General features: G+C 67.0%; 1 protein-coding gene and 1 long non-coding RNA gene across 5 annotated transcripts in view; one reads left to right on the top strand and one right to left on the bottom strand.

The window, feature by feature from the left end:
- Positions 1-5,044: 5,044 nt before the first annotated feature.
- Positions 5,045-7,948, bottom strand: LOC140597533 (uncharacterized). 2 transcript variants are annotated; one of them, XR_011999380.1, is made up of 2 exons: positions 7,826-7,948; positions 5,045-7,146 (listed from the first exon to the last, which is right to left on the bottom strand). It is a non-coding gene; the product is annotated as an uncharacterized lncRNA (long non-coding RNA). The 2 variants fall into 2 exon arrangements; XR_011999381.1 differs by having other exon boundaries at positions 5,045-7,103.
- Positions 7,949-8,335: 387 nt separating this feature from the next.
- The window catches only part of BAIAP2 (BAR/IMD domain containing adaptor protein 2), a 59,025-nt gene continuing 40,909 nt past the window's right edge, over positions 8,336-26,451 (top strand). For 2 of the 3 annotated variants that reach the window (XM_072746354.1, XM_072746351.1), the window contains exons 1-3: positions 8,347-8,486; positions 22,888-22,963; positions 25,269-25,355. In XM_072746354.1, coding sequence (XP_072602455.1) covers positions 8,433-8,486; positions 22,888-22,963; positions 25,269-25,355 — 217 coding nt within the window. In that variant the 5' untranslated portion in view covers positions 8,347-8,432. Of the gene's footprint in view, positions 8,487-22,887; positions 22,964-25,268; positions 25,356-26,451 lie in introns of all 3 variants that reach the window. The other variant, XM_072746362.1, reaches the window with a different exon arrangement.

Genomic DNA, 26,451 nt, shown 5'->3' with positions numbered 1-26,451 from the left:
GCCGCGGCCGGGCACGGGCTCCCTCTGAGCTGCTGACAAAGGTCGGGAACCTGCTCGCGGTCGAGGTGGCGGGTGCGCAGCACCACCCTCTGTGCCTCCGATGTGGACCGAACTGCCAAAAAGTTTGCTGGCACGTGACTTCTACCTCAGCCTTAGAACAGGATGTCACAGGATGTCACCGGGCCCTCTGAAAACACAGATCGCCGAGAGCAGGCCTCCTCGCAGGGCGCCCCGCAGGGCCCAGGCAGCGTCCGCGCGCAGGGAGGGCCTCCTGCCCGCCTGTGGCCTTTCCTCCCGCTGGGCCCGGGGGACAGGCTCCCCGGAGGCTGGGGCCTTGCCGGGTCTCCAACGTCTTCGGAGAATTCCTAGCCCCTCGGGCCCGGACGCCTGCGGACGCCCGGGACTTGGGCACGCGGCACTGCCACCACCTGAGCCAGTGGCCACCCCATCCCCGTCAGCACCCCACCCCCTCGCCGGCCTCCAGGACGCGGCAGGACATCTCCGGGGCCGTCCACCAGATGGCAGCGAAGGCTCCCCGATGTGGAGGCCCTGCCCACCCGGCGGGCGGCGCCCCGAGGCCCCCCGCGGACCAGGAGGCGGGGTCGGGCACCTGCGGGCACACACTCCGACACCCCCTGGGGCCCACCTCAGACGGGGCCACGCAGTCCGGCAAAGCCCCCGCGGGGTGTCCTGGGACTGACCCCCCTGCACCCCCCCCGGGCCGACCACCGTGTCCCAACGGCCCCCCGCAAATTACCAGCCCAACTTCCGGCTGAGATCCCACCTGGGCTCTCCAACCAGGAGCCCGTGGCGCCCAGGAGTCTCGGCTTTGACTCTCCCGGTGCAGAATCGAGGTCGCGGACCTTTCCCAGCAGGAACTCCAGGAGCCAAAGAATGAGGCAAAATTCCTACGAGCGACACTGCAGCCCCCGGCGCCCGCGGCGGAGCAAGTCTCCAGGTCTGGGTGCGGGTGAGCAGCCCAGCCGCCAGGGCTCCCCTGGGGCCTCGCTTCTGTCCCCACAGAGCCTCATCCTGCGGAGGCCGCGGTTGGCCGGGGGTTAAAGGTCACCCCGAGCTGTTCCGTGGTTTTTCCCCCCACGGAGGGAATGTTCTTTCCTTGCCGACATCTAGGCAACAAAGTTTCCAGAGGCCTCTGCAAAGTCTGTTTCTTCCAACTTTGGAGAGAAAGACGGAGGGAGAGAAGAGCCTGGGGGGCAAGTAATATTCTCAAGCGAGACGCTAAAATAATGTCCCCCAGAATCACGGTACCTCCGGCCCAGACCGGCCAGGGCCTCAGTTCCGAAACACTCCCCGTCTTTGGATACGAGAGCGTGGCGGGGGCTTTGGGCGGTTGGGACAAGTGCCTGGCTCCCCGAGCTACGGCCCCAACTGCAGCCTGGGTCCCGGAGGGAGCGCGGAAGGGAGCCCGGCGTGCCCGGCCCGCTGCCTCCCCAGCCCCCGCCACAGGCCAGGCGCTTCTGTGGCGTCTCAGTCTGGCCGCCCCGTGGGCCTAGACCGTGGGCACTGCTGACCCGACCCCAGCCCCTTCCTCCCGGGCTTCCCTACCATTTGCTCCAGGAGCTCGTGGCCACACACACACACACACACACACACACCCTGTCCCCCCCAAGGGTGCACTGGCACCTGCCCAGGTCCCCTCGGCAGCTCTGCTGTCCGCCTGTCCAATTCTACCACCGTTATTCCAGCACATTCTAGGGGCTGCAGGAGACAAAGCACTTACGTGCTACCCAAGGGGACAGGCCTTTGCCTCTGGTGAGAGCCCAATACCCACGTGGGCTGGGCCTGTGGGTCACCCACTTGGCGAGGGGGACAATGCTGCCCCATGACCCGGCACATGCACACAAACATCTGTAAGACTGGCCTGCGTCTTCCTGTAAGAGTGGCCCAGTGTCCCGTCAACACCGCGCGAGTCTGCCCTCTGCACATCCCCAGTTCCCGACCACAGGAGAAGGGGGAGGCCTGAGTGCCAGGAGGAGATGTGGGAGCCGCCTCACCAGCTGGAAGCTGCCCACCTGGTCCCTGTGCCACGGCCGGGGACCCACCTGGCCCAGGAGAGGCCCCCAGCGTTAGGAGCCACCCAGACAGGGAGACGACAGGGCGGCTGTAGTTGGGACCCAGGGACGCAACACTGGGCCAGTCTTGGCAGACGCCGGTGGCCACAAGCTGGAGGCTGGGGCAGCTTTGTACTCCCCGCTCAGGGTGGGCGGCCCACAGGCCCAGCCCCAGTGGGTCGCAAGGCTCCCCTGGGGGGTTTAAGGATCTGCAGCGAGAAGAAAAAGATTTCAGGGCTGAAGACAACATTTTAAAATCTGGCTTTAAATAAACATGGAATAAAAAAAGAGCGAGCGGAGCCTCCGGCAGCTGAAATTAGAAGCAGCGGCCCCGGGCAGGGGAGCCATCTGCGCGCCAGGCAGCGCCGTCTGCAGTCTCCTGGCAGCGCCCGGGGGCCGGGGCCGCCTCGACGGGGAGGGCGTCCCCCAGCCCCGACTCCTCTCTGCTCCCAAACGCCTTGCCCGTCACTGTGCGGCCCCTCACGTCCCTAGGAAGCAGAGAGGAGGACGCAAAGAGCCGGGCGAGCAAGGCACGGCAGGTCCCCGTCCCTCCCGGGCCCACACCGGCGGCCTGGTCACCGGGGCACCTGCCCGCCCCCCCCACCCCCGACCTGGACGCGTGTGAATGTGCACCGTCAGCTAAGGCGTTCGATCAGCAGGTGGGTGCCGGGCTGGCAGACGCGGGATGACGCCGACACACAGCGGGGAGGGGCCCCGAGAAAGTCGGAGCCTTTCGCGCCCCGGCGCTCACCCCCGCGCCGCCTCCCACGGCCCCTGGAGTCACGCCGAGGCGCGCATTATGTAAGGGGGCCGGTTGCCGGGGAACCTCTCCCACCCAGCCCTGCCGCAGTCGCGCCTCGTCTCCTCCGCCCCGGATGAGCCCCCTGTGGCCCTCCCGCTGCCCGGCCAGTAGGGAAGCTGGGGAACCTTCTAGGCCACCTTGCCAGGAGGGCCAGGAGGAGCCCAGAGGACCCCCGGAGCCTGCCCTGCACTCCTCCAGCCCCCTCTGGGGGGACGGCAAGCCCGTCCCCTGCCCAGGCAGGGCTCCACTCAGGCCTCCCTCCCGGGCACGCGCCCTGCACTCCTGGGGGGGACAGGCAGCGGCGCCATCCCTGTGGCCAGCCCGCAGCCGTCCTGCAGGGCCAACTCTAGAGGAGAAAGCCTGTAAACGGACTTCAGGGCAAGGAGGAGTGGATTTCGGGAAAGTGCAAACCCGAGTAAACAGCTGGGGGGGACGGCATCATCTGGGGTGGCCACCCCCTCCTGGCCGGGTGGTGCCCCGGGGCCCCTGCTGTCGGCAGCCGGGCCCTGGGCACCCCGTGTGGGGGCAGGCAGCCGCCCGCCGCTGGCCTGGCCCCGAGGCTGGGGTCTGGGGTGTGATGCGCCCCACCCCCAACACACTTCCCGTATCAGGACAGTTTCCACTTCACACAATTATTGCCGCCCCGCCGCGCCCCCCGTGTCACACATCGGGAACCAGCGCGGGCCCGCGGTCAGCAGGAGTCCACTCTCTGTTCAGGCTTCCTTGGTTCCCCTGTCACACCCTCTCGGCCTGGTCGTGTCACGTCTCCCCGGGCGCCTCTGGGCCGCGGTGGCCCCCACGTCCCTGGCTTCTGGTGGCCCAGCTGTGTGGGGGTGCAGGGGCTGTCCCTCCACCGGGACACGTCTGATGCTTCTGTGGGATTACACTGGCGGGACAGGTTCCAGGAGGAAGAGTGCAGTGCGTCCCCCTCATGTCGTCGAGCCACGGGAGGTCACCAAGATGCCCGCCGTGGCTGTGCCCTGGCTCCCCTGGCTGGGGACTGCTCCCCAGCGTCTCCCAGCGAAGCTCTTCTCCTGCCTGCCGCGCTCTCTGGGAGGCAGCGGCCACGCACGGCCCACGCGTGAGGGGCTGGGGAGTCTTCTTGAGGCACCCCCGCTTTTTAAAGGGCAGCTTCTCCGGTGCCTTTCTAAGTGGCATCTGGGTGCTTTCTAGAAATGTCTAAGGGCCGATGACAACAATCTGTAAAACGTTTGAAGGCGTGCCACGTGCCAGGCACAGTTCTCGGCGCTTCTCCTGTCGTTCGCACCTTGAATGTCCCCAAGCTCTGGGGCAGGTGCCCCTGCACCCCCCGCCCGGTGGGGCCCACAGAGGCTGGGGAAGCCCCCGAGCCCCGCCGGGCTGCCCAGCGACTGGCTCCTCCTGCACGCTGTGTCCACTCCCAGCCGGTAGACCTCAGGCCTCAGCCGCGGGCAGGAGACACAGCAAGGCCACGGTGCACCGGAGGCGGTGACCTTCCTGCTGGCAGGAGGCAGGACTCCCCCAGGCCTAGATCTTCCAGCTCCGGGCGGCTCCAGGCTTCCCTGCCGATACTGCTGACGGTCTCGAAGACCAGGGGCCTGGCCAGGAACCAGAAAACAGTTCTCCGGACACAATTCGGACAGTTGCGCCACAACCGCGGCCCGGGCCAGTCGCCTGGGGCACCTGGAGTGGACGGCGTCAGCAGCGCAGACCCGGGTGGAGGCCAAAGGTGAGGTCCTGCCAGGTATGCCCGTCCCTCCTGCCCTGGAACTTTCTGATTGCCGATTACAAGTGCTTGAATCCAGGAAGGAGAAGAGGAGGAGGAGTCCGGATTGGCTGGCTCCCTTCTCGGAGAGGAGAGCGGAGGAAGGAGGAGGGCGGAGGGAGAAACAGCCTCCTTGCCAAGCACACCCGTCCCTGGGATCTGAGCTGAACGGCCACCCCTTAGGCCCAGCTCAGCAGAAACCAGGTTAGGCGCAGAGAGACGTGGAGGTGAAAGCCCTTCAAAGTTTTGCTGGGCGGCCACCTCAGAAAGGCTCCTTCTGTTTAGCAAAAATTCACAAATCCTTGTGCCTGCCTGCCAGGAGAACAGCTTGCTTGAAAAGCAAAGCCTGTCATCCTGTAATTAAATCTGAGACCCCCCTCCCTACGTGACGCTGAGATGAAGCCACTTATATAACACGCCTAAAAATAAGCTGATGAAGAGACGCACTTTTATTCTTCCTGCTTCTAGCCCTCTACTCCCGGGCCGCCCGGGCCGGAGGCTGCGGAGCCGGGGTCGACGGCGGCAGCTCCACGTGGCCACCTTCTTGCCTCCGACCACAGCCCGGCAGCCTGCCGGCGCCAGCCCCGGGGCCGCTGCTCGGGGCCGGGGACCGTCTGGTTCAGAGCTGGGTGCCGAGGACCCACGTGGCTACACGCCTGCCCGGCCGCGCGGCCCAGAGGTGGGGACTGACAATCAGAAGCGACGGGAGAGTCGGCGGTGCGGGGTGCCAGAGCACCTGCCTTCTCAGGGAGCCCTGAGCTGCCTCCCAGCGCTGCCCTGAGTGTAGGAGGACCACCACCCCGGTCTGGGGCAAGGACGGGCCTCGCGGTGCTGGCGCTGGCCCTCTTGCCAGTCCCCTGGGACTTCTCCACCGTGACAGCGCCTTCCTCTTGCTGGCCTTGGAGGGGGCAGACCAGGCCCCACATCTGGGCAGTGATTTCCCAGCTGCACTGTCTGCCAATCTCCAGGCAAGGCCTGAGATCCCACTGCCCCCAAAACACTGAGGGTTCAGGGGAGATGGAACACCTGGGAAAGGGGAAAGACCTCTGGACACCTCCCAAGTAAGAAGGTGGCAAGATAAGGGTGCCCCCTTAACTCTGGGGGCTGGCACTGGGGCTGACCTTGGCACCCAGCCCACCATCTAGTCTCGTGCACTGCTCGGGCCCTAGCCCCCGGCCCAGACGCCATCACCACTGCAAAGGGGCTTCCATACAATGAAGAAAATCCTCAGAGAACAGGGGTGTCTCCGAGGCGGGGGCTCAGACCCATCCTCACGGCCGAAGGGGGGCTGCACTCGTGCTGGAGACCTTTCTGGACTCCAGTGGCTCAGAGAGGCACAGGCAGGGTACGGGTCTCCAGGCCTGGATTCCAGCGCTGCGCCCACCTCTCACTCTGCGCCCCCCATCGGCCCTGCTGGCTCTCTCCGTGATGCTCTGGGCAATGCTCCTTCACTTTCGCCCGTGGCAGGTGCTGCGTGTTGGCCCCTCCCCGCCGCTCGCCTCCTGCCCCGCTGCCAGGGAGACAAAGAGGCCCAGGATGGGCTGCAGGACCATCAGCACACCAGGGAGGCAGGCCAGGCTCAGGTGGGTCCCTGACCTCTGCCACTACCAGCAGTGAGCATGCCCTTGGGCAGGAGGGGGACAGTCTAGAACCCTCTAGAGTGGAGCTGCACTCAGGACTATGGATGCCTCTCTGGCGAGGGCCCTCTCCTCCTTCTACTGTTGTGACACTGATGGGAGCAGACAACTCAGAACCCTCCAGACTCATTCCCCTCCCACAGTGAGGAGACCTCCCCCTCTGGTTTTCCTGCCAGCCTCCACCTGTCATTCTGGTCCCAACCACGTCACTTCCCTTTGGGAAGGCAGCAGCTTTACTCTGCACCCACCCAGCTCCACCTCGGCCCTTGACCCCGCTCAGGTCAACCGACGTCGGTCGTAGGGCTGGCAGGATGGACGTGTGCAGTGCACCGAGGTGGCCCGGAGTAAAGGGAAAGGGAGGAGGACAATGGTCCCGCCGCCCGCCGCCAGCAGAGAGGTGCCCCGGCTCTGAGAGCTGCACTCGGCCGCTTTCCGACACTTGCAACCAAAGGAATCCCACAATCTGTGGGCACAGGAACCCGCCTTAAATCACGGCAGTTGAGAAAGAAAAAAGAGGAAGCCACGGCTGGGAGCAGGAAGGAAATGAAACTGAGAAGGCTCTGCCTGTGATGGGAGCCGGCAGACAGGAGGGCAGGGGGGCTCGCCCCGACGTCGCTCCCCTTCCTCGGGGGCCCTTCTGCCAGGCGGAGGGCCGTCCGTTTGGGTCCGGGCGCTGTGACTTCGGGACTTGTCCTAGTCCCGCTCCGTGCAGGGCCACCTGGCGGGGCCGTGTCTTCCTGGGCGCCTGTGCTTGAGCAGCCGTGTGAGGAGCCGTGTGAGCCGCTGTCCTGGGCAGGATGCGGGCGCGGCGTCGGGCTTCGTGAGAGGGAAACGCTCAGATCTGGTGTCTTACAACGTAAAGCAAACAATCCCTCTGTGTGACTCTAATTTCTGTAAATATTTTTCCAAAGGAATTATACTGGGAGCCCTGTGGGCCAGCTGGGTCAGCTTCCCCGTGGACCCTCCCAGGAAAGGCCTTCAGAACCAGCCAGCGGTCTGACCCCGTGATCCCTCCAAGGGAGGTCCTCCAGCCCCAGGGTCCACCCCTCCCCAAAGAAAGTGTTCCCGACGAGGGTCATCTGCCATTGCAGGTCCCCTCCTTCCCTGGGGTCCCGGGCAGTCCTCTCCACAGGGTCCTCTCCCACCTGCCCACCCACCCCCTCTATGATCTTCTTGGCAAACTGTCCTCCCTGTCCCCAGGATGCTCCCTTTGCCAGGGTTTCCCTCGGGGCCCACCCGGCCCCCTAGTCACCCCTCCCGGGGCCCTCCTCTCCCAGAGCCCACCCTCCCAAGGTCCACTCCCAGGACGCGCCCCTCTCAGGATCCTCCCCAGGGTCCACCCCTTCCAGGGTCCTTCCCCATGACACCCCCCTACACACCCCAGAGCCCACCCTCCCAGGGTCCGTCCCTCCCAGGGTCCATCTTCCCAGGACTTGTCACTCCCAGGGCCCGTCCAGCCCACCCTCCCGGGGTCGAGCCCTCCCAGGGTCCGTCCCTCCCTCCCAGGACCCTCCCGCCCCCCCCCGGCCTCCCGCCCATCCTCCCCCCCGCACGCGCCCCGCACACTCACCTCCCGAAAGTCGGGGTCGGGGCGGGACCCGAGGCCGCGCGCCGGCCTCTCCCCGGGCCTGCCCCGAGCCCGCGACCCGCGGCGCCCGGGGTCGGCCCAGACCGCGACTCGGCGAAGAGCCCCCCCCCCCGCCCCCCGCGCCGCTCCTCCCGCGCCGCCGGCCCACGCGCCCCGCCCCCAGCCCGGCTGTCGCCCGGCCCCCGGGCTGCTCCCAGCCCGCCGCCCGCGCCGCGCCCCCGCCTCCTCCCCCGCGATCGACAGCGCCGCCGGCCAATCGGCGCCTGCGGCCGGCCGCCGGGCCCCGCCCCCTCCCCCGTCCGGAACCCACCAATGGGAAGGGCGGTGCGGGGGCGGGGCCTGCCGGTTGCCTGGCAGCGGCGCGGCCGGCCGGGGGCGGGCGGGCGGCCGGGGGCGGCGACGGGGCGCGGGGGGCGGAGCCTGCGGGGGGCGGGGCGAGAGCGGCTATAAAGGCGGCCGCCGGCCGGGCCCCGCGTCCCTGGTCCGGCCCCGCGCGCCCGCCGCCCGCGCCCGCCCGCGCCCGCCCGCCGCCCGCCGCCGCCGCCGCCCGCGCCCCCGCTCCGCCCCGCGGCGCCGCCGGACCCGCACCATGTCGCTGTCGCGCACGGAGGAGATGCACCGGCTCACGGAGAACGTGTACAAGGTGAGCCCCGCGCCGCCCGCTCGGCCCGACCGGCCCCGGCGCCTGCCCGCGGGTCACAGGTGGGCGCCCCGCCCCGGCCCCGGCCCGCAGCCCCGCAGCCCCGCAGCCCCGCAGCCCCGCCGCCCCCCGCGTCCGCGGACCGGGCCCTGCGGGAGCCGAGCGCGGGGCCGGGGCCGGGGCCGGGGCCGGGGGCGGGGGCGGGCCGGGCAGGGCCGGGTCGGGGCCGTCGCCCCGCGCCCCCGGCGGCGTGCGGACCCGGTGGCGGCCCCCGCGGCCGGTCCCGCGAGCCCCGGGCACTTTCCGCCACAGGCTCCCCCTTCGCACAACTCGCTCCCGGCCGCGCCGGCGTCCTGGACGGCCCGGGCGGGAGGTCGCGCGGGCAGGTTGAGGGGTGGACGGATAATCCATCATCTTATGTAACCGCGGCGGAGGCTGCCTGTGTGGGAGGCCGGCGCGCCTGCCTCTGCTCTCCTCGCCTCTCCTCTCCTCGCCTCTCCTCTGCCGTGTGCAGACCCGGGTGCGCGCCCTCCCTGCACTCGCCGTCGCTGCCACAGCGCGGGCCCGCAGCCCCGAGACCCCGGGCGCCCCCGCCCGCCGCCTCCGCTGAGCCTGGTCCACAGGAGCCGGCCCTGGGCTCTGTCTCCGGCCTCCATTGCCAGTTTGCAGCCTCACCCCCGGTCGAGCAGCCCCAGGGCCCGCATCAGTCCCGCGCGGGCAGGTCCTGGGGGGAGGCTGGGGGCCTGGGCGTCCACAGCAGGCGGCTTAGCCAGCCGAGCCCGGGGCGTTCCTGCTGGGCTGGGAGACTCAGGCACCCGGTGTTTCCGGGCGGTGGCGGGCGCCCGGCCGCTACGCGGGGCTGCGAGGCGCTGCCAGTGCAACAGTTTCGGATCGTGTTGAGCGACTGTGGCTGAGCCCTCCTGGCCCGGCCTGCGCAGCCCTCCCCGTGGGCACCTCGGCCCCGGACGCCCCCCCCCCGGACTTGCCAGTGGGCCCCCACCCGCTCGCAGCTGGGTTTCAGGTGGGGCACTCCTCTAACGCGGCTCCTAACGCGGGTTTTAAAGTTAGAGCCGGTGACGGGAGGAACCCTGAGGCCGGGCGGGGTGGACAAGCCCGTCCCGGAGCCATGTTAGAGCCGCCGGTAAACAGGAGGCAGAGGCCGAGGAGGGCCCAGCACGTAAGAGGAACAGCCCCTGGGGGTCTCTGGTATCGCGGAGAACCTGTGGCGCACGTTCCGGCCGTGGGGCTCTGCTAATGCTGTCGGGGAAGGGAGGTTTATTCAATTATTAGTCATTAGTTCCATAACCATTTGCTCGCTGTTGCAGCGGGTGGAAGGGAAGTGCCGGCCAGAGGATCTCTTTCCTATTTACCCTGTTTCTGCCGTGAAACCATTAAACAGGAACTTTCATGGGGGGACTCACAAGGGGTGCCCGGCGTGGCTTTGCTCAGGGGAACCCCACGATCGTCCTTGCTAGAACTCTCATAAGCTGGGCAGCGAGGCGTGCGGTTACGGCTGAGCGGCTTCCAGATGGAGCCGTGATTTATCCGGAGCTCTGAAGTGAGATCTGCTGGCAGGAAACAAGTGGGGTTTGAGCGTGAGGACTGTGAACCCCTCGGGGAGCCGGCTGGAGGGTGTCGGGTGCACATTCAACAGGCGAGCCCGTGCTTTGTGCCCATGGGCCGGGCGGTTCGCAAGCTCGCGGGGAAGCGTGGCGAGGAGCCCCGAGCTCTGCAGGCTGCCGGGCCTGGGTGTCCGCAGGGCCGTGCCCCCCGCAGCCCAGCACCGCAGCCAGGTTGGCTTCGTGGGCGGCGCCGTCCCCGCCGCCCTGTGGCCCGCCTGCCAAGTCCTCGAGTGCCGAGTGCTCTCTCACCCTTTTGTGTTTTATCCCCAGGGAGCTCAGCGTTCCCTGCGGGGGGGGGGGGGGGGCGGGGGGGGCGGGGAGGGGCCCGGGTGGGGCAGCGGGGGCACCCTGGCCTGGTGGAGGCCTGGCCTCCCGGAGGCACAGTCAGGGTGCAGCCAAGCTGCCCGTGTGGACCCGGCTGGCCCACCGTCCCATCCAGGGGCCGGGCCACCTCTGCGCCTAGGTTGGGGGCTGGCGGAAGTGTGGCAGGGCCATGTCCCCGGCCGTGTGCCCCGCGGGGCGGCCCAGCTGTTTGCTCTGGCCCTGCACCGTTCCAGCTGCAGTTTGGAGCGCTGTTTGCCTTGGCAGAGGAGGGAGCCGCAGGGACGCTCGTCCTTGGCCTTGCTGATTAAAAATGTGAGAAGAGAACATACTCCCTCCTGGAGGAATGAGTCCCGTGGACTTGTACCTCTTTTCCTGTGGCCACGTCCTCGGGGAGTTTCACGAGAGGTGAAGGGAGAGAGGTCGAACGGCTTCAGGGGGCAGCTGAGAGCTCCCCTTCTCTCTGGGCCAGGGCGACAAGTGCCGAAGCCTTCTGGGGGGAGGCGTGGGGTTAGGGCGCGGGCAGCAGAGCCTGGTGCCAGGATCTAGTCTGGAGGGCAGCCCTGGGTGACAGCCAGAGGGAGGGACATACTGGGGCAGGGGCAGAGGCATCTACTGCTCAGACTTAGGGCCAAACCGCAGCTGTCCTGGGAGAGACTTCAGCGTGACCCCACGTGCTGGACCTCACCTCCTGCTGGGTTTGGGGAACAACCGTCGGTGTTTTCCTCGTGGTCTTTTTTTTTTTTTTTTTTTTAATTTATTTACGAGAGTCACAGAGAGAGAGAGAGAGGCAGAGACACAGGCAGAGGGAGAAGCAGGCTCCATGCACCGGGAGCCCGATGTGGGATTCGATCCCGGGTCTCCAGGATCGCGCCCTGAGCCAAAGGCAGGCGCCAAACCGCTGCGCCACCGAGGGATCTCATCCTCGTGGTCTTTTATGTCTAGAGGAACTGTGGCCCTCGGGTGACCTTCTGTCCCCTCGGGGTGGCAGCTCCCATAGCTTCTCCAGGGATAGCAGCATCACCTGTCCTGAGGCTGCAGAAAGGTGGGAGACGGCCCGAGGATGGGACTCCCCAGGAGAGCCTTGGGCAGGCTCTATGACAGTGTGGCTTTGGGGCCTTGGTCAACAGGGCCGGGCTGGTCGCTAGGGGAGGTCTGTGGCTGTTGTGGGGATGCTGGCCTGGCTGTGCTGTAGCTGCTCCGTGGGTGGAGGGTGACACGGGGCTCCTGGTGCCAGGAGGGGGGTGTTGGGCGCTGCAGGGAGGCAGCCGTGAGAGCCCACTGAGGCCTGGCTGCCCGGGCCCTGCCCACTACCCTCCACTGTCCCGGCCCCCCCTCCAGGTGGGTGTTGGGGGCGCTCTGGGAAGCCCTGGGCCGCTGACCTCAGACCCGCTTCCTCACCCGCGGCTGGGCAGTCACACCAAAGCGTGTGCTGCCATCAGAAGCCCGGCGTCTGGCGTGGACAGAGCCCAGGGGGCCCCCAGTTGGAGAAGGTGGACTGATAGGCACTTCCTTGGCAACGGAAACGCCTGTCGGGAGGAGCGGAGCTGATGCCTGCTTTGTGGAGGAGGCGAGGAGTCACAGCACTGCGCCCACCTCTGTGCACACGCATCTCTGCTTGTATACGTGTGAGTGTGAATGTGAGTACGTGTGTACGTGTGTGTGGTGCTCGTGTGCTTTGCCCTAAAGGTGCTTTCAGGGGTGTCCTCTGCTGTAATGTCTTCTGAGGAGGTGGCGGGGCCTGCTGCCGCCGACTGGGGTGTGCTGCACGGCCTGTCCTTCCCCCACCAGGCTTTTAGGGGAGCATCTGCCACCCCCTTTCTGGAGTAGCCGGGGCAGCGAAGTGGTGTCTCTGTTGCAGTGAGCTCTGAGCTGACGGGCTGTGGTAGTTCTTTGTGCCCAGGTCACCCCAGAGATTGTCGGCTGCACGGTGCAGGCCCCTGGTGGCTCTCAGGGTGCTTGCTGCGGGGCCCTGAAGGTCACGGGCCCAGGCCTGCGCTGTCCCTACGGCTCTTGCCTCGAGCACGGGCCTGCACTTGGGAGGCTGGCTTGGCCCGTGGGACCGACCCCGTGCCCCTGAGGCTCCAGGTCCCAGTGGTGGCTGACGCTGGTCCCAGGCTTTCAGGGCACCACCGGCAGAAGAGGCCGTGACGGGGCTGCCTGGTCTGGGATGAAGCTCCCTCAGGGCAGCCCTGCTCCCCCCGGCTCTGGTGAGGATGGGCAGCCGGTCATGGGAGGGCTAGGGGCTCAGTGGGGGGGCCTGTCCCCTGCCCCGGGGCTCTCCACCTGGGTGCTCAGACCTGGGTCCTGCTCGGGAGAGCCCTGTGTGTGGCCGCGGGCCTGGGTGGGCCCCAGGCAGGGCTGGCCTTGCTGCCTGCCGACCCTGCCCCGCTTGGCATGGTGCCTGGGTTTGCGTCCTCGGGGGGTGGGGGTGCCCGGGGCTGTGGCCCGGCCGGCTCCTGTCCGCTTCCCTTGCCCGTAGCTGCACTGAGCCAGGGCCCATCTCCCCTTGCCATCCTCGCCGCTCCACCTGGGCCTGGGGGTGGGGGGGCAGGCTGCCTTGTCCCTATGTAGACCCGTGTCCCCCGGGTGCACAGCACCAGGGCCCCGTCAGCACCGTGCCGCCCCCGCTGACCACAGCCGCCTGCCCCGTGCCGGTCATTGCGAGTGGGCTACGCGTTGCGGGCAGGGGCACAGGTGGCCCAAGGGGCGGTGGGTGCCTGGGCTTCTCCTAAACGGCAGAATGTCTCGTCTGTCTGCGATGTGCTCCCAGGCGACCCCAGCCTTGCCCTGAGACACCCCGGACCAGCGGGCGCCTGACTGGCCAGCACACGCGTCAGTGCCGGGGCTCGGGGTGCCTGCGTTTGCGTTGCCGTCCATGTCTCTGGCGGGTCTGCCCTCGGGCTGTTGGCTTCGAGAGTTCTGGGGGCCGTCTGGGTGCACGTCCCCGAGCACGATGTGTCCCTGGTTCCCGGAGCCCATGGCAGGCTGGGTGTTGGCTGGGCAGTGGGGGTCCTGCAGCGTCCCGGGGGGACCCTCGGGTCTGTGGAGAGGGGCTGGGCTGGGAAGGCAGGGCCTGCAGGTGACCTTGGCCTGCAGAACCCTTCTCTGCGAGGTGACCTTGAGGCCAGGGGCCAGGGGATCTGTGCCCACACAGTCTGCAGGATCCCTCCTCCTGCCTTCAGCTCCTCCTTCAGACTTGTGCTGCGGGCGCCTCCATCTGTTCCAGAAACCTGTCTGGCCCTCGGGCTCCTGCGGCCGGTGGGGAGGACGCTGGCCTGGCTGGTCCCTGCCCTGGTTCTGTGGCCCGGCGGTCTCAGGTGCACCATGACCAGGGCGGTCCCCCTGCAGGTGCCCCTTCCCTCCCCGTTGCCCATCTGGGGGCTGGCGGAGCCAGTCTGTCGTCTTCGTCCTGAAGCCACCACGCACCCTGGGTGGAGAGCACAGAAGATGTCTCGACACACATCACTGGACCCCACACCCCGACCGGAGAGATGCCGGGGGCCAGTGTGGGCCGCCAGGGGGGAACAAGGCCACCGATCAGAATGGAGTGCGTGCTTCCTGTTTGAGATTTTAATTTTCCATGTAGGGGACAGTGCCTTGGAACGGTTTCAGCAACGTTTAGGAAAGTCTGTATTAAATAGGCAAGAAGTACGTCGGTAGACTTTCCCTAAAACTGCCCCACGTTCAGAGTCTGCCCCGTTTCACGGTGTCCCCAGCACCCTCCCCTGGTCTCTGGGATGTTCTCCTAGCCCTGAGACCCTGCCCGCCTCTTTCTTGTTTCTAGACTGAAGGTTTTTTGAGGACAGCCAGGACCCCTGTTCCTTTTGAGTTCCTGACCTCAGGGTGCTGGGATCGAGCCCCGCGTGGGGCTCCCTGGTCAGTAGGGAGCCTGCTTCTCCCTCCCCAGCTCACGCACATGTGAGCGTTCCCTCTCTCTTTCTCTTAAATTAAGTCTAAAAAAGGAAAGATGGAGTTGTGGCAGACGTGGAAGGGCCGGTTTCCGAGGTGCAGTAGACCTAGGGTCCCTCTGTGTACCCGTGCCCTGGGGGACACTGTGTGGCCGGAGAGGCCTGTTGTCCGGCCGCCTCTGTTCCCTCCTGTCCGCACACGGAAGCCCTGTCCTCTGCGGTGCAGGGACCGACGGAGCTCAGGCCGTGGCCGCCTGCCTTGCCGTTGGGCGTCCAGGGCCGTCCGGGCCCCACCTGGGGAGGGGGCTGTGACGTCGGGTGCCTGGCTCGGCCTGGGGGGGCGGGGGCCAGACAGCATCGGCCCCGGGCCACCTGGGCTCTCCTGCCCGCTGGTGATCTCGAGTAACCTCGTGGCCGTGGGCCGGGCGCCGTGCTGCGAGCCGTGCGCATGACCTGCTTTATTCCTCAGCCTGCTCCTCCGGGGGGCCTGGCTGCCCCGGCTGGCGGGAGCCTCCGCGAGGGGAGGCGGCGTGTTCCAACGCCATTGGCTGCTCTGGGGCTGAGCCGGGGCCGGGACAGAGCTGCTGGAGCCTGGCACTGTCTTTCCATTCGGGGGTCCACAGATTGCAGGCAACTTTTTTAGCTTCTGTGCCACCATTTTCTTTTTTCTGTTCTTTTTTTTTTTTTTTTTTTTTTTTTTAAGATTCATTTATTCGACAGAGAGCGAGCACAAGCAGGGGGAGCGGCAGACGGAGAGGGAGGAGCAGGGAGCCCGACGGGCTCGATCCCAGGACCCTGGGATCAGGACTGACTGAGCCCCCGGGCGCCCCGCACCATCCCTCGTTGACCAGTGAAGGGCCCGTCGAGTACTTCCTAGCGCGGAGAGCGCTGGGGGCGCGCGGGGGGCGGACTAGCCTGCAGAGTGGACACCTCCGGGGGCAGGGGGAGGGCAGGGCGGGGGGCCCAGGCCGAGGAGGCCCAGGCCGAGGCCCTACACGAGGCTGCCGCTGCCGGGCCTGCGGGGCGCTGTGGCCGGTGTGCCCGTCGGCGTGATGCTTCCTGGCCGGGGCGTCCTGTGGAACATGAGGACAGGGACCGGCGCGGTTCCAGAGTGTTCGCAGCTGCATCCCTGCTTGCTCAGAGGTAGTTCCTCATGCAGCGGGGAGCCCAGTGCCGTGAAACCCAGGTCAGCGCCTCTACAGGGACAGGGGCGGTGACAGGTCAGTGGAACATCATAACTGGGGACGCAGGAACCAGACCCCGCTTTGTCGTCAGCATTGGGTCTTCCTGTGGCAAGTGGGGGTTGGCCCAGTGTCCCCAGGCGCTCTGGCCACCATGACACAGCACCGTAGGTGGCAGCCTTCACGCGACACCTATTTCTGACGCCCGTGGGGGCCGGGAGTCCGAGATCCAGGCGTGGGCAGGGCTGGTTCCCCCGGGCCTGTCCCCCGGCTCGCGGGCGGCCGCCTCCTGCCCCCGGCCCCACGCGCTGGTCCTCTGTGGGCTTCTGTCCCGATCCCTTCTTAGACGGATGCTAGTGAGAGTGGATCAGGGCCCACCCGAGGGCCTCGTCCCACCAGCTCGTTCTGTCAGGACCGTCGTTCCGCGGGCAGCCCCGTGCTGAGGTGCCGGGCGCTGGGCCTTCGGCGCGGGAAGTTTTCGGCCTGATTGAGCCGCTACCAGCCGCGTGGCCTGGGCCTGCACCCCATGGCGCGGGCGTGCGGTCGCCAGGGGCTCCGGGCTGGCGTGCTCGGGCCGTGACGCATTTCTGTCCAGCCTCAATCTAACGGCCACCCCGGGTGTGACCACGCGGTTCCCTCGCGGGCCGTGCGCTCCGAGCCGCCGTTGGTGGGGCCGGGCCTCGGCTGGGTGTGAAGGGCGGACGGGAAGCGGTGGGAGGACACAGGTCCCCTGGCCCAGGGCAGCTGCTCCCGCGGGGCCGGTGCCTGCCGTGGGCCCTTGGGCGGCCGCGCCCACTGAGGTCGGGACGGGTGGAGGGAGCCTCAGACGGGAGGGGAGCAGCCAGGCCTCGGGCCCTGTGTGGGCCTGGCTCCGGGTGGGGGGGGTGTGGCCACCAGGTCCCTTTGCTTTTTCATGCTCTGTCCCTGGGGGGCTGCGGCTGGGTTGGCCTCCTCAAGCCCCTGTGGGGTCCGCGTCTCTGTTGTTGGCTGTGGGGCTGAGGCCGTGAGCACCCGCGGTCGGGGTCGTGGGCTGTGGGGGCCATGGCCCATGGGGGGGACCCGTGGGGGTGGGGGTGGGGGCGGGGGGCCTGGTGCTGTTACAGTGGAGCTCGTCTGTGTTGAGTGCTGCTCGCTTTGTCCCTGCTCCCCTGGGGGGTTTTTCTGCGTCCTCTGCTGGCCTCCACCCTCCCACGGTCACCCCAGGGGCTGTTTTGTTCTGGAAGCTTCGCCACATCCAGTCATTTTCTGAGCAAGTATGAACATGTTCTTATCTTCTCTCTGGCTCTAACCCAGTGAGATCCAGCTCAAGACCTGCCTCCTCCAGGAAGCCCCCCTCTAGCACTCACTGAACTTTCCAAGTTGGTTTAATTTTTTCAAAAAGGATCCCCAGAATAGATATCCCAGTTTTTGCTTTTTTAAGAGATTTTATTTATTTATTTTATTTAATACTTATTTATTTATTTATTTATTTAATTTATTTATTTATATTTTTAAGATTTATTTATTTATTCAGAGAGAGTAAAAGAGAGGCAGAGACACAGGCAGAGAGAGAAGCAGGCTCCATGCAGAAAGCCTGACGTGAGACACGATCCCGGGTCTCCAGGATCATACCCTGGGCCACAGGTGGCACTAAACCGCTGCGCCACCGGTGCTGCCCTAAGATTTTATTTATTTATTCATGAGAGACACGTAGAGAGAAAGGCAGAGACACGGGCAGAGGGAGAAGCAGGCTCCATGCAGGGAGCCCGACGTGGGACTCGATCCCGAGTCTCCAGGATCACGCTCTGAGCCAAAGGCAGACGCTCAACTGCTGAGCCACCCAGGCGTCCCAATACCCCAGTTTTTAAAGAGGAATGGAACCTTCCACCTGCCCCCCCCCCACCCCAGGTGGGAGTCGTGCAGAGCTGCGCTGAGGAGCTGGGCTCTCCCGGCTCGGCCTGGTGGTCCTTCCCACGGCTCCCATTCCCTGGCCCCCCTCGCACGGTGAGCCAGACCCTCCATCAGGGCCCCAGTGAACCGGTGCGCTCTGGGGGGGCTGCAGCAGGGCTCCCCTGGGAGGATGGCCGCTCCCTCCTGGGCAGCTCCTGGACAGAGGCCACCATAGTAGACCTGGGCCCTGTGCCTCCTTATCCTGCGGTCATGACGAGGTGGGACGTGAGGGCAGGTGGCCGGGGCAGCCAGGCACCGGGCCACTCTGTGGCTGGAGGCCCTGTGTCCTGGGTAAGCAGTTGGGGTGGGCACCGGCGTCAGCCCTCCCGCAGGTGGTCCCGGAGTGGGCACGTACCACCTCGGCCCTCGCCTCGTTCTGGGGTTGCTGGCTGTGGCCCCTGAGGGCGCCCAGGGCAGGCGGGGTGGCCCAGATGGCCCCTGGTCCAGCCTCGGCAACCGTCGGGATAGCGGGGAGGCCCGTGTGCGGCGAGCGCGGAGCTCAGCTGTGCGGCCAGCCTGCGGTTGAGGCTGGAACTGTCCCCGCGGCAACTACTGGGCAGGCTCTTGGCCTCCCCACGCCTCTCCCTGCCCGTCTGTAAGATGGGGCGGCGGCGCACTCGGATCGGTCAAGCCAGGGTCAGGGTGACGGGGGCCAAAGGCCAGGTGGGGTCCCAGCACCGTCCTGTCCTCTGCACGTGCGCTTCCAGGTGTCGAGTGCGTTCCCACGAGTGTGCGCGGGACACAGGCAAACACGCCCAACCCGTCCTTCCTCTGCTGCGTGTGAGGGGCTGGAGGGGAAGCAGAAGGCATGTCACTTCCCCTCTGTCAGCAGAGAAACTTTGCACTTTGCGACCGGCCTGCCAGGAAGGTGCTGGAGGGGGCCGTCGGCGGGAGCCCGCGCTGCGGAAGAGACGGAGTCCCTGCGCTGCGAGCAGCCGCCGGCGCGGGCACAGGGCAGGCCCGAGCAAAGTCCCTTGGCAGAGCTCCTTTCCAGGATGCGTTGGCCGCCCTCCTCGTCCCCCGCGTCGGAGACCGGGCTGCCTCGCTGCCCTTTCCCCTCACCGGCCAGGCGGACCTGTGACCACAAAGTCCATGGGGATGCGTGTCAGCGTGCAGGTGGGCGGGGAGCGGCCCCTCGTTGGGGTCCTGGCGACAGCCACCTGTACAGCTCCTTCGTCCCCTCCCCTTTGGTCTTGTAGAAGGGCATGTGGGTCCCCAGGGCTGGGCAGGGCGGCCGGGCATCCGTGGCGTGGAGACTCAGGTAGCCTCCGGGGTGGCGGGGGCATCCAGCTCAGGACGTCCTGGCAGGGGGTGACAGCACAGCAAGCCTGAGCTCGCGCGTGTGCCCTGCAGGGACCCCTCCTCGTCCCAGCCCTCCCGCAGCGTACATTCTGGGGGGGCGTCCGGGTGCCCTTCGCCGATCCCAGCCGCCCACCTGCTACCCAGGGACGGTCCTTAGCAGGGGAAGGAACCAGCGAGTAAGTGCTTGGTGCTAAATACAGTGGAGCCGGGAACAACGTGGAAGTTAGGGGCGCGACCTCCCTCCCAGCCGAACATCTGCGTGTAGCGTGGGACCCCACCCAAAACTTGGCTCCCCGTGGATTAGTGTTGGCTGGAAGCCGACCTCCCGATGACAAGAATAGTTGATGAATGCGTGTTTTGTACATCGTGTGTGCTACGTGCTGCGTTGTTATGATGCAGTTAACCAGGGGAGAAAACGTTACTTAAAACCATTGCGGGGGGGGGGGGGGGGGGGCGGACGGGACCGGGTGGCTCAGATGATCAAGCATCTGATTCCTGGTTTCGGCCCAGGGTGTTGGGACCGAGCCCCTTGTCAGGGTCCACACTCCGCGGGTGCCTGCCTGAGAGTCTGTCCTCTGCCCGCCCCCCCCCCCGCCCCCGCTGGCATATGCACACGTGGGTTCCCTCTCTCCTTTGTCTCTTTGTCTCTCTTTCCTTAAAATAAATAAAATCTAAAGAAAAGAATTGTTAGAGAAAATACACCTGTAGGGCTGTCGGATACCTACTGATAAAATGGCGTTGTGAGCGCGCACGTGCCCTCCTGTGTTGTTCGAGGCCAGCGGTGTGGTCCTCGGCCCAGAAAGCTGCCAGGGGAATACGTGCACCATCTCCGTGTTGCACCACAGACTTTGAGCCAATTTGGGGATCTCATTTTCAGGGCACAGGGGTCAGAGCTGGAAGATGACTCTGGTCGCTGCTCATGTTGTGGGACCGTGCCCTTGCCCTGAGGACGAGTGTGAGGCCGCAGCACGTGGCCGAAACGGGAGGCAGGCTGTCCCCGGCCTTGCTCCTGCTGGCAGCGCCCTGGGCACAACAGTCCTGAGGAGAAGCAAGTTTCCCTCTCCAGGGAATCAGGCCCCGCTGCAGGGTTTGGGTGCTCTGGTCTCCGCACCCTCCTGGCAGAGCCCAGGAAAAGATAGTGCCATCCCTTGGCTTCTGAGAAAGGTCCGGGTGGCCAGTGACAGCCCACCGAGGCCTCCTCTGTGTGATGAGCTGTGGGCGCCCGTGATGCTCCTGCCTCTGTTGGCTCCGGGGCCCCTCCTCGGGCCTGGTTAGGGGAGCGGTGCTGGGGCAGGTGTAGCAGGTGCTCCCCCCGGGCCGGGCCGGAGGAGGAACCCCATGCCAGGCCTCTGAGGCAGACCTAGCTGGTCTCTGGCTGCTCCGGTGCCAGGAGAGCCAGTGACCGGGAGGCAGGTGGGTGATGTTGGCTGTGTGTCCATGCAGACTTCCGTAGGAGGCCTGCCTTCCAGGCCAGGGAGCGGGATCTGCACAGGGCTGCAAGCAGGTGCCTCTGTCACCGCCTCCAGGGGAGACAGTGGCCCCTGTGTGACCAGGCCTGCTGTCCTGGCCACCAGCCTTCTCAGCAGATCGGAGGCCCTGCCCTGCCCAGGTGGCCTGACTGGCACCCCAGCACCCAGGCTGCCCTGCCCACTCACTCCCGCATTCCTTCCGCGTGAGCTCAGCTGCCACACAGAGGGAGCGAAACCTGGCGGCTGTCCCCGTGTGTCACTGGGAGGGTGTGGGCGGGCTGCCACGGTGATCCCCTCGCTTGGCCTGGGCACCTCCTGGCCCGTTTCCTGCTGTCAGTCAGGATGTTGATGGGCTCAGAGTGAGCTTGGGCAGCGTGTCCTCCTCTGCCCAGGAGGCTGGGGGTGCTGTCCCGGAGCCAGGGTGGCTGCGGTCCTGGGAATGCGGGTGGGTTTGGCACCAGCATCCGCTAGGGCAGCGTCTCACACCTGTGCCCATTGCCACAGCGAGGAACTCGTGCTGTGCTGAAGCTCTGGGCACACGTGCACACCCCAGCACACACACATACACACACACGCACCTCAGGCACCCCTGGCCAGCGGGCTCAGGGACCCAACCTACCCTGCCTGGATTATGGACCTTCTGTCCTTCACCGAACAGACGCACATGGGGGCACCTGGGTGGCTCCGCGGGCGCAGGTCGTGATCCGGGGTCCTGGATGGAGCCCCTGCTCAGTGGGGAGCCTGCTTCTCCCTCCCCCTGCCCCTCCACTGTTTGCTCAGCTCCCTATCTCCGTGTGTGTCTTTCTCATGAATAAGTAAAAATCTTAAAAAAAAAATAAAAAACAGAAAAACAAAAACAAAATCCAGACACACACGGAGCCTGTTGCGCTCCCCGGCCCTGAGGTCTGCAGGCAGCCTGCGCCATGTGCCTGGAGCTCCCACACACCCTGTATTCACGCCTGGCTGGTGACCCCCAAACCTGGCTTTCTGCTCCCAATCCTCCCGATGCCTGACCCTGCTGCCTGGCAACAACGCCCCTGTCCCGGTTCCCAGGTGCTCCCTGGATTTGGTCCACATTCCTGGGGCCCCAGAGCAGCGGCCTGCATCTTGCCTGCCTCCCCGCTGCCCCTCAGCCCCACCTGACCCACGTCCGGTGCCTGTGGATGGGACTTGAGGGCCTAGGGCCCCGCTTCTCAGATCCCAGGGCAGGTCCAGCAGGGCCCCTGCGTCTGCTGGGCCCTGGCGGCAGTCCCCCAAGCACCTGTGGTTCCCCTCGGGAGGTGGCTGGACAACAGCTCTGCTCAGACCCTCCCTCCACTTCCCTTCCAGGCCCGGGAGCAGGGCCTTCCCCACTGCTTCCTGCCTCCTCCCCGCCTCCTCCCCTGCCGTTCAGCCCCTGGCCGGTGCTGTCCTGCTCCACCCAGTGGCTGGGCCCAGGCTTTGCCTGCTGCTGCCTGCCCCCACCCTGCCCTGCCCCTGGCTCTGCCCTGCCCCCGCCCTGCCCCCACCCTGCCCCCCGCCCCACCCCCTTATCCGCCCCCTCCTCCCTGCCCTGGCCCCACCCCCCACCCCCTACCCCCAGCCCTCCCCCCTGTAGGCAGCATGCCCCACTCCCCTGCTCCCCCACCAGGTCCCACAGTCTTGCCCCCTGCCTGGCATGTGGTGTGGATGTGCTTTGCTCTCGGGGTGCCAGCCCCACAGGGATGGGGCATAGGCAGGGTTGCTGCCATGTGTTCCTGTGCTGCGCGGAGCAGGTGCCCTTCCCTCGCCCCCCCATGGGTACAGCTGCCCGTGTTCCCTCTCCTTGCTCCCACGTGGCGTGGGGCCTCAGGCCAGCCCCAGGGCTTAGGAGGGCACAGCTCCCTGTGGCTGAGGTCTCCCGACGCCCCTGGCTGCACCCCAGGGCGGGCAAGGGCAGCTGGAGCCCCTCCCGCTGGCCAAGCGCAAGGAGAGGGGACGGAGGGTGTGACTGGGGGACAGAGGGGCTCTGGGGGGACACGGTCCCCCGCCTCTGTTCCCAGACGGGCGTCAGGGACGGCGGGTTTTCTTTGAAAGTGTGGCGGGGGGCGCGTGTGGCCGGGCCAGCTCTCGACTGTCGGCATCGGCCCTGTTACCCCGTGGAACTCGCGTCGGGAGGTTGTGTGGGCCTGTTTTCACGCCTTTTCATTAAAACATTTGCTTGGCCTTGGCCGCGAACATCTGATTTCATCCGATGAAGAACCGTGGTCCGTGGGCCAGAGGACCCGGGGCTGCGGGATGGTTCATAGTGGGGTGTCTGCGTGTCCGCCGTGCGCCCCTCTGATCAGAGCCGTGTTCGTAATTGGCGTGTTGAGCCAGGACTTGGGTGGGAGGTGGCGCTGAGCCCTGTGTGCGGCCGGAGGGACTCCCCTCCCCGACTCAGCCCCTCCAGATGGGGTAATGGCACCTCAGCAGCAACACTTCTGGGCGCGATCCTGTGCCAGGCGCTCTGTGCTCGGCGTGCGATCTGCAGAGCCCCGGGCAGCAGGCCGCTCTTGCTCCGTTGCACAAGGTGAAAACTGAGGCTGGGGGGTCTGCCGAGGGTGGGGCTGGGGCCTCGGGGTCTCCACCCTGTGGATTTTCTCCCCTGGGACACTCCCGGGGTCACCGGGCCACCTGGTCACTCACGCCCTTTCTCTTGCTTTCCGCAGACCATCATGGAGCAGTTCAACCCCAGCCTCCGGAACTTCATTGCCATGGGGAAGAACTATGAGAAGGCCCTGGCAGGTAAGGCAGGTCCCGAGCAGTGGCCTGTCAGCGGGTGGATGGCTCAGCAGTGGGAGGAGGTGCTTTGCTCCAGAAGAAAGCCCTTGGCAGAGGGAGGGTGTGGATACCTCTTGCGAGCCTGCAGTCTGCGCCCACGGCTGGGGGGCGGCCACGTCCTTGGCCTCGGCCTGGGGTCTGGGCTCGGTGCTCGTCCACAGCACCTGAAGGCGGCGGGTGGGGATGTCTGCTGCAGAAGCGCCTTGAGGCTGTAGGATTGGGCTTTGGGCTTGGGCGCTGGGGCGGGGGCAGCGCTGCCCGGTCTCGTTCAGGGAAGGGGCGTCAGTGCCAGTTCTCCGCAGCGCGGGCCGCGGGTGTGTATGGACGCTTCCACCCTGGCGGGGGCCGGCTAACCCACACCACGGTCAGGGGCGCCCTGTTCTGGGGGCCTGACTGCTGGTCTCCCCCACCCTTGACTGTGTCTCCAGGGTGGGGGTCAAGCCCCCTGACCTGGGGGGGTGGCATCCTTGTGAAGCAGAGCCCGCACCCCCAGCAGCTGCCCTGGGATGTCCGCGGCCCCAAGGGGGCTTGGTTGGTGGGATTTTGGCCTGGAGGCAGCAGGGAGAGGCCGGAGCTGGGCAGCTCCTGTTCTTTTCTGTCTCTGTGGTCGCCCGGGGGACAGAGCGCCCGGCGGAACCCGTCTGCTCCTGGACGTGGCCTTGCCGGTCTGTACGTGCAGGTGCCTGGCTGCAGACCTGCCCACTCGCCATGTCTTAGGGGTGGGGGGCGCCTCTTGTCGTACCCCGCTCTGCCAGGTTGGGCCTCTGCCTGGCCCTGGGGCTCCCCTCTGGGGGAGGCCGCTGCCCACTGACCCTTGTGAAGGAGAGAGCCCGAGGTCACGCACAGAGCAGGCCCAGAGTGTGGCGTGTGCTCCCCTGTTCCTGCTGAGGGTCGATGGCCTTGACCCCTGTGGGCGGGCAGGGTCCCGCGCCGCCCTCTGGTTGTGGGGTGCTCACAGGCGTTCTGCGCCCAGCCAGGGTCTCTGAAGCCCCCACCCCCCCACCCGGTGCCGCAGCCCTGAGCGCAGGTACGCTGCCCGGGAGCCTGCCGGTCCCCAGCAGGGACAGAGGCACGTCTGCTCATCGACACAGGTTCTGTCCGCTGCTGGAGCTGAAACGCAGCCTGTTGCAGGTCACAGGCCGCAGTGGGGGCCTCTGCCTGCCGGGGGTTGCGGGCTGGCTTGGCCTCGGGTCCGCTGCCCCAGACGCCCCGTGTGCCAAGCTGGAGGAGGGCAACGCAGGAGGGCGAGGTGCCGGCCTCGGCGGGGCAGGACCGGGCTCATCTCTTCTGACAAGGCGGGTTTTCCCCGTGCGCTCGGGGCTGTGCACGTGGCTGACGGGGATTCCCTCTGTGGAGCCGCCGTCGGGGACTCTGCTCGCCCTCAGCTGGCCACCTCCTGGGGTGTCACTTCACTCCCAGTCGGTCCTGGTCAAGACCACGCCACCCGCTCCCCTTCAACGTGAGGCCAGGTTTCCCTCCAGGGCTTCCTGCCCCCACCCCCGGTTCCCCGAGGCTCCCAGGGGCACTGGTGGAAAGTTAGCGGCTCCTCCACCCCGTGTTCCCGGACCACCCAGTGGCAGAGGTCGGGCGGCCACGCCACCACCGGCCCCTCCGCTCCACTCAGCGTCCCCGTGGCCACACTCGGCTGCCCTTTGATCAGCGTTGAGGAGCCCACCCCTCTGGGCAGCCGTCCGGGTGCCGAGTGCGCTCCTGGCTGTTGCTTCTGTGGAAGCCGCTGCATAGCCTGTGATGCGGGGCCCGGTGAGATGGCCCGGCCTGGCTCTGGAGGCAGAGGTGACAGGCTCGTTGCCCCGTGCTCCCGGCGGCCTGCAGGGCAGGCGGGTCCCCTCTCCCCAGGTCTCCAGGCACGCGGCCATGCGGCCACGGTCGCTGTGGGGCAGCCCGCCGCGTGGCTTCCGCTCAGAGACGTGAGCGGCGCCCTCCGTCCGCGGCTGGGGTCTCCGTGCCACGGCCTCCTGCCGCCTCCTGCCTGGCGCGGTCCCCCGGGTGAGCTGTCCTCAGCAGGCCCTGCGGCCTGGCCGGATCCGGGCACTGGGGGCGGCACCCGGCATGGGCTCGAGAGGCCCCGGGCCTGAGCGGGCACCGCGTTCGTAGGGGAAAGCTGCTGGAAGGACGTCAGCCGGCCCGGGCTGTGCTCAGCACAGGTGGAAGGGCCGCGGAGCGGGCTGTGCCCACGACCACCGTGGCGGTGCTGAGGGCCGCCCTGTCCGTCCCCGGTGGGCACTGACTGTCCCTTCTCTCTTCTCAGGTGTGACCTACGCGGCCAAAGGCTATTTCGACGCCCTCGTGAAGATGGGCGAGCTAGCCAGCGAGAGCCAGGGCTCCAAGGAACTCGGTAAGACCCCTGACGCAGCGGGAACCCCCAGGCGGCCGTCCCGTTAGATGTGCCCGCGCGGGTCTGGGGTCCCGTCCTGTGCCTGGTTCTGATTCCTCTTGGGGTCCGGTCTCTTTGTCAAATCGGCATCTCTGAGGGACCGTGAGCCTCAGAGCTGGCGAGGGCCGTGAGGCACATGCCCGGCTGCAAGTGGGGTGCGCTGGGAGCTTCGGGGGCTGCTGAGAGCACGCCCGCTGGGTCTGTCCCCACCCCCACCCGGAGCAGCATGGTGGGGGGCGAGGAGATGGAACCACGAGGCCGGTGTTGGGCGCCGTGTAGCAGCGGGACTGAGGTGACGAGCGTTCCTGGTGTGATAGCGAGGAGGGACCCAGCCCATCACATGGGGCCACCTGGTTTTTTGGAAAAGGATGCACCCGCCTGCATGCCTGTTGCCTGACAAGTGGGGGAAAGGCCCCAGAGCGTAGCGGGCGGAGCCCCTGCGGCGGGTGGTTCTCTCTGTGCTCTCGCTGTTTTACACACTCGTGTCGCTCGTGCCCCAGGCGCATGGTGTCCCTCGTGTGTCCTGGTCACGCTGGCAGGTGGTGGTACCAGACCGTCGGCATCGCTGCTGTGGCTCCCGAAGCAGGCCACTGCCCTCCCACGCTGTCCCAAGCCACACGCGGGGCCTGTCAGCTGTGGTGCTTTGTAGGGGCGTCTGGTGCTCCTTGTCAGGGGACATGGGGCCTGCGCCCGGGCCCGGCGGTCACATGCCCCTGCCGGTGGTGGCCGCCCTAGAGGAACGGCTGCGGCGCCTGAACTGGTGTGAAACACGGCTGCTCTGTTGACAGACACGGCCAAGGAGCCTCCTAGGGCCGGGGGCACCCTGCGGACGGGGTATGTGGCCAGGGCAGGCCCCACGCGCAGGCTGGCCCTGCCTGCATGGGTGGCGGGCGGCCTCTGTCCGGCGTCTGAAGGGCTGCGCTGCTCCCTGGCTCCCATGTGGCCTCCACGGATACCACGCTGCCCTGCGCCTGAGGGTGCGGAGGGTGCTGACGGGGAGGTGGCTGTGCGGCCTGGCCAGTGACGGAGGCCCTTGGTCCTGTGGCAGGTGGTGCTT

Source organism: Vulpes vulpes, chromosome 2 (assembly GCF_048418805.1).
Source record: "Vulpes vulpes isolate BD-2025 chromosome 2, VulVul3, whole genome shotgun sequence".
NCBI lineage: Eukaryota > Metazoa > Chordata > Mammalia > Carnivora > Canidae > Vulpes > Vulpes vulpes.
Note: the sequence above shows the minus strand (reverse complement) of the source record. Positions and strands in the feature narration are given on the sequence as shown.